At 36.0% G+C, this 7,125-nt stretch overlaps 1 protein-coding gene across 1 annotated transcript; it reads left to right on the top strand.

The window, feature by feature from the left end:
• The first annotated feature begins 4,272 nt into the window (after nt 1-4,272).
• On the top strand, nt 4,273-6,490 carry LOC107844663 (alkane hydroxylase MAH1-like). The gene has a single exon (XM_047397386.1). It carries the CDS (start codon nt 4,768-4,770, stop codon nt 6,313-6,315), a length of 1,548 nt encoding a protein of 515 aa, XP_047253342.1. The 5' UTR covers nt 4,273-4,767; the 3' UTR covers nt 6,316-6,490.
• The last annotated feature ends 635 nt before the right edge of the window (nt 6,491-7,125 follow it).

Genomic DNA, 7,125 nt, shown 5'->3' with positions numbered 1-7,125 from the left:
TGATTCCTATAAGACGTACCTTTTAGTCGAGTCATCCCCTTTGATTCTTATAAGACGTAACTTTTAGTCAAGTCATTCCCTTTGATTCCTATAAGACGTACCTTTTAGTCGAGTCATTCTCTTGATTCCTAGAAGACATACCTTTTAGTTGAGTCATTCCCTTTGATTCCTATAAGACGTACCTTTTAGTCGAGTTATTCCAATTAACTCATAGAAAATGCATTTCTTTATTTGGGATAATTTTCTTTTCAGTTTTGATGTGATTTCAGGATCATGCCCGAAGCACAGGGCGAATAAATGGAAAATCAAGCAACAAGGTGAAGAAATTGAAAGTTAAACAGATTGAAAAATAGCAAGTTAGGAGCCCGCTTGCAGAACAGGGTGAAAAAAAAATTTGAAAGCATAGCAACAAGTTGATGAAATAGCAAGTCAGAACCCGCCTGGAGAACAGGGTGTAGAAATTGAAAAGCATAGAAAAAAGTTGATGAAATAGCAAGTCAGGAGCCCGCCTGCAGAACAGGGTGAAGAAATTGAAAGCATGGCAACAAGTTGATAAAATAGCAAGTCAGGAACCCGCCTGGAGAACAGGGTGAAGAAATTGAAAGGCAAGCAATAAGTTAAAGAAATAGAAAGTCAGGAGCCCGCCTGAAGAATAGGGTAATGAAACTCAAGTCAAGAGTTCAAAAAAAGCTGTATAGATAGGATTTTTGTAATTTCATTTATTATTTAACTTGTAATTTTCATTTTTTAATGTAATGATAGAGCCGTGGACCGGAACCTCGACGGGACATCACTCGACTTTCCAACTCGGTATCGTTCATCTTCTTCCAATCCTTTGAGATATGTGTCAATTGATTCCTTCGTAACTTGGGTAGGTAGGATGTCCTAAGTGTACACTCGGTTTCCCTCCTCCCTTTTGTTTCATTCTCTTTGAATAATGGTCGGGACAAAATTCTGTCTCGTTATCTACTTCTTTGTCAGAAAACACTTCGTGTTTACATTCAAACGGGGCATGCTGTAGACACCTAATTTTGTCCTCCCAAAATTAAATTTTTATCCATTTTTTAGCTCACCTTACTATATACCCTCACGCATGTGATTATACCCCACAAAAATACAAAAAAATAATAATAATAACAAACCCACTAACAAACTTAATCCTCAATTATTCTTTTGGCTACAAAATTAACCACTCCTCCTATCAATTTTGGACAACACATCACCACCCCACACCCTACCCCTCACCCCTACCCACGTGTACCCACTGCCCCACCCACTCTCACAATTCCACTCACTATCTACATATACCATATATACACAACAAAAATAAAAAAGAAAGGGGGGACGCACATAGGAAAAGGGGGGGACGCCATTTTTTTTTTCTCTTCTCCTTTCCTTCTTCTTCGCACCAAACATCCATCATCTTCTCCACAATTCCCCTCACCAAAACTCATGCACACACCCAGATCTGAGAGAGATTGAACAAGAGAGAGAGTTGAACAATGAGAGAGAACGAAGCAGAGGGGGGCGTGAGAGCTGAGAGAACGCGAGTTCGTGAGTTGGTTATTGTTCCGACGACAAACTCGCCGAAAATGCATCAAAGCCATCACGAATCTGGTCAAACCCATCGCAATACATCATAATCGGTATTTCTTTGTCGTTTTCAGTCATCGTTGAGGTTACCAGAGTTGCACCGAATTAAAACGGTTTCGTCGTGTGTTGGAGTTTTGGGTTCTTCTGTTTTGAGTTTCATCGTCGATGGGTCTTTGGTTATTTCATAATTTTGATCAAGTTGGCAAGTTCGTAGTCGAGGTTCGAATTGAGGTTCTTTGGTGCGCGGATTCTGCCTTTTTGATTGACTGATATTTGGAATAAAATCGTCATCAAGGTCCAATTCTACTCTTTACCTCTTTTATTTTATTGTTGATGGTATTTGATGCATTGATTTTAATATTGTGTGTTGGTTGATTTGTGATGATATGAATTGTTGTTATTCTGGTTCGGTACTTGATTCCCTTGATTGTGGATTGATTATATACTATGTGATGAAATGATATCTCGTTTGAGAATTAAAACTGATTGTTGTGGGGCGGAAGTTCAAAGTTGATAAAAATGATTTTGTTGATTTGATTCATTGATATCGAGCGTGATAGTATCATGTCATCGAATTGGATAGGCAAACGTAGGTTGGGTAGGCAAAGTTTAGAATTTGTGGTTTTGTTGAATGTTTGAAATTTCGTTGAATGTTGGAAATTTGGGTGAATGGTTTGGTTTTCTCACATTAAAAAATTGTACTCATTTGGCCGGGGAATGCCCCGAGGGATTTGTATTGATTTATCCGGGGAATGCCCCAAAGTTATCATGTACTTGAAGACGACGCACGATCAAGGCCTAAAACGTCGGGTGGAGAAAGCAATGGGTTGGAGCTTAGTCTAGCATTAGCTTCGAATAGAATTTATATTTTCGCATTTTTTTATTTTTTGGACTGTATAATTGGACCGGACACTATATTTTAGATTTGTTTTGGTTTGTGTGTTTGATTGATTGTTTTATGTTTTTTTTTTTGTGTGGTTTATACATTTGTAATGCCAAAATAGCTGATACACTCCACCAAGCGACTGTGGTCAAACCACGGGACCGAGGGGTGCCTAACACCTTCCCCTCGATCAACAGAATTCCTTAGTCAGAATCTCTGTTCGCGGATCAGTTTTACAGAGTCAAAATCATTTTGAAAAGGGTTTTCCAAAAGTGACTTGGCACACCGGATTATGCCAAGTGGCGACTCTGAGTTTTGAATAAAATGAATCCTTTTCGAAAATGAATTTTCATCTTTTGTCACTTAACAATAAAACCCTTTCGAACTTAATACATAAAATTAAATCTTTTGGAGTTAAAAAAGAGGTGTGACAGTCATCCCTTAGTCTGTTGAGAGGCATAGCCATAAATGGAGGATTTTAACTCTAAACGAAGGAATCTGAGCTTTATCAACATTGATAAGCTTTCTAATTTATGCAGGATAATGGCAAGATACATTTGCCAATCCAAAAATTACAGAACAAAATAAGATTCTCACTAATCAGTGCGCAATTAAAGAGTTAGTACTCGAGTGAAAGGGGTCCAAACCCTATGAAAGTAGTTACCTAACTTTTTTTTATACAATAAATTGAGTTAGTACTCAAGTCTCAAGTGGAAAACTATGAGGGGTCCAAACCCTACGAGTTACCTAACTTTTTTTTTTTTGCAATTAATATCCCATAAGGCATCAACTTTAGAGTGGGCTTCATAATTTTAGACAATACACACTTGTTTAGGCATACTCTCTTTTCTTAAACAATATATTGTAAGGCTTTCAAGGTCCAAATCCTCAGAATTCAATACACATTGTCAATCACTATATCTTACTATTGTTGTATGGAATTCATTTCATTTTTAAGATCAATCTGACTCATATACCTTTAAATCACATTGATAGATTCAATTGTACTATTTTTCGAATAAACAGTAATAAATACTTTATCCTTTAACTTGTAATGATTTTACTGGAATCGACAAATATCCAAGCTCGCAAGCTTTTATAAAAGCTATACACTTAACATTTTAAGCAAATTTTCTATGATAAAATGAGAGGAAAGTGGAAAAAAATTATAAAGCATGACACATGGATGATGATGTAACTTAACGAACAAATTCGTAAAGCGTGTTGACCCAAAATGAGAACACATGTTATGTGCTTGAGACGTGACTAAGTGTGAACATGATATGATAACTATTGAATTAACATATCAAATTAAAATTTTTGATATCTTATTTTAATATTATATGTTATTGGCATATCCTCATCTATGTAATATGACCTTTCTCATAGCATTTTGTATTGCATATGCTTCAACAATCATAGACTTTTCAACAAATTGAATTGAGGATTCATGGACATAAAGCAAAACATCCTTGCTATCCATAACAACCAAATCAATACTTGCCTTTTTGATTTAACATACTAAAAGTGAGTTTAATTAATAAAATGGATCTTTATTTTGTATCTTGCTATCCAATGCCCCTTCTCTGCTAGCATTTGGAACAGATTGTTAATTTGGCAGGGGTGCAAAAGAATGGCTAATAAATGGTCTGATGAAATTGCTTGGCTGCTTAATCATGCTAATGGCAGGAAAGTTGCACATGAGATGTTTCGCATTGTGTTGGCCTGCTGTGTTTACTCAATATGGATTGAGTGCAATCAACGAGTTATTCAAACAAAACAAAGACATAGTGAAGCTATCCTGAAGCAAATTGTTCAAACTTCACTATGTAGGGCAAGCCTACAACCCAGATTAGCACATAGAGTGGAAGAACTCAATTTCTATCCTTAGGCTAGCTTGTTTGATGCCGGAGAAGTTATGTTTTTTTCTTTGTTTTGGTTGAGTTTTGAACCTAGGACTATGTTCAGGTTGCAGACTACTATTTAAGAATTATGTAAACTTCCTATTTGGTAAATAATAAAAGTTAGTTACAAAAAACGAAAAAAAATTAGATACCTGTCCGAATCAGAAAAGAAAGAGACCATTTTGGTCCCACAATTAAATTTCTGTCATTTTCCCATTATTTACACCTTTGAAATCTCGAGTGTATATCGACTTTTTTGGAAAGGCATTTTAGGCATTCCTAAAACATGGAAAACGAAAAACATTAATACATCACTTGTCTTAATTTTGTGCAGATAGTATAAGAATAAAGCTACCTAGAAACATTAAACTCAAACTCACAACCACAATGGGTATTCTTGAATACCCTCTTATTTCCTTGATAATTCTATGCATCACTTATTGGTACTTCAAAAATAAATGTACGAAAAGTAGTTCAGTGCCAACAAATTGGCCTCTTGTTGGAATGTTGCCTGGAATTATTCAAAATGCTCATAGAGTCCATGAATATTTGACTTCCATTCTTTTAGAAACTGGTTACAATTTTGAGTTCCATGGTCCTGTTTTTGCCAACATGAACATGTTATTCACTTGTGATCCTGCAAATATACACCATATCCTTAGTAGAAGTTTCTCAAACTATCCAAAGGGACCTGAGTTTCGTGAAATATTCGATATATTAGGAAATGGGATCTTCAATGTTGATTCTGAGTTATGGGAGATTCAGAGGAAAACCACAATGTCCTTAATGAACCATGCCAAGTTCCAAACGTTGTTAGAACGTAACGCTTGGGACACTATTGTTAAAGGTCTCGTACCAATTCTTGATACTTTTGCAGAACAGGATATCCTGTTTGATTTGCAAGACATTTTTCAGAGATTCACTTTTGACACTATCAGCAAATTGTTACTTGACCATGATCCGAAAAGTTTATCCATAAATTTAACTCATGTGCCATGTGAAAAGGCGTTCAACGATGCTGTGGATGCAGTTTTATACAGACATGTGTTACCAAAATGCTACTGGAAGTTGCACAAATGGCTTCAAGTTGGGAAAGAGAAGAATTTAATGAAAGCGTGCGAGGCTTTCGATCAATTTTTGTATGCTGTGATGTCAAAGAAGCACGAAAAACTGATGAATAATGACATCAAAGAAGAGGATCATGATTTCGACTTGTTGACTGATTATGTTAAAGCATACAATCAGTGTACGAATGGAGATAATGCTAGTAAGTTGAGTAGTGTACAAGAATTTCTAAGAGACACTTTCTTGAATTTGATGTTTGCTGGTAGAGACACCACAAGCACAACTCTCACTTGGTTTTTTTGGCTCTTGGCTAAAAACCCCTTAGTAGAGAAAAAGATTAGAGAAGAGATTCAACAACAATTGCATCTTAAAGAAGACGAAAATCTCAAGTCTTTATTCGACATAGAAGAAACAAGAAAACTAGTCTATCTACATGGTGCATTTTGTGAAGCTCTTCGGCTATTCCCACCCGTTGCAATTAACCACAAAGCTCCAGCTGAACTAGATGTCCTCCCAAGCGGTCACCGTGTAAGTCCAAACACAAAAATATTGTTATCGTTTTATACAATGGGGAGAATGGAGGCTCTATGGGGAAAAGATTGTTTAGAATTCAAGCCAGAGAGATGGATTTCGGAGCAAGGAGGGATAAAACATGAGCCGTCATACAAATTTCCAGCGTTTAATGCGGGGCCAAGGACTTGTTTAGGGAAAGAAATGACATTCATTCAGATGAAAAGGGTGGCAGCTACCATAATATACAATTACCAAATTCAAATAGAGGAAGCACAAACAATTTCGCCTACTGCTACTGTTGTGATTCGAATGACAAATGGTTTGAAGGCTAGGGTGGTTAAAAGGGCTTCTCTTTAGTCCAAATGAGTGCCGGTGAAATGTGTGTAGTAATAAATTGTGTTGAGTGGAACTGGAATCATGATTTTTGTGAATGAAAATAAAGTATTGTACCTGTTGTCTTTCTTTTCTAGTGTTTCATTGCATGTAATTTGTAATAGATCAATGTTGTTTCCAGATTCTTTTTGCTGTGCAATTCCTAAATGTGATTATATTCATCATATATGTGCATAGTGAGTGATATTGCTAAACATATTTGGAAGTATTTTGGTGCTTCCCAGGAAATTCCATATCATACTGTTCAGTGTCCCACATATGATTTTTGCTCAACCATTGGTGGAATATTTCAACCAACAAAAAGTTAGTCAAGACATTGTTCAATAGACGTTTGTGATTATTCCACATACAGCAAAAGCTTTAGTACATTCGATTTTTTTTTATTTCCTTACGTAAGCTTCCATTACAATCAATCTTGATTGAATTTTGGAGATATAGTTGAGTCCCCCTCGTATAACCTACTTTTGATGAAATACAACTAGCTAGGCACGTGCCTAATTAATTTTTAAAAAAAAAATTATTTGGAGCTTTGATTTCTAGTTCAATCTATTTTCATTTTGTATTTGGCCGTGAATTTTTTTTGGTTATATACCGTTCGACCCGTAAGAAACACTAGATAGCAGCCCCAAAGAGAAAGGCCAACAATGACAAGTGTTTCAGACCGAGGCGATCTTAAGATTTCTAGAGTATTAATGAGTTACTAAAAAAAAATTATCCCTAATAGGGAATTATCTTTGTTTGTCTTGGTAAATTATTGAGTTTTTATCTAAGTGC

The sequence above is a fragment of the Capsicum annuum genome, chromosome 10 (assembly GCF_002878395.1).
Source record: "Capsicum annuum cultivar UCD-10X-F1 chromosome 10, UCD10Xv1.1, whole genome shotgun sequence".
NCBI classification, from domain to species: Eukaryota; Viridiplantae; Streptophyta; class Magnoliopsida; order Solanales; family Solanaceae; genus Capsicum; species Capsicum annuum.
This window is presented reverse-complemented; position numbering and strand designations above follow the sequence as displayed.

Bases quoted from the DNA above. Each gene is read 5' to 3' on its own strand.
- LOC107844663 (XM_047397386.1), top strand. From the start codon at position 4,768: ATGGGTATTCTTGAATACCCTCTTATTTCCTTGATAATTCTATGCATC.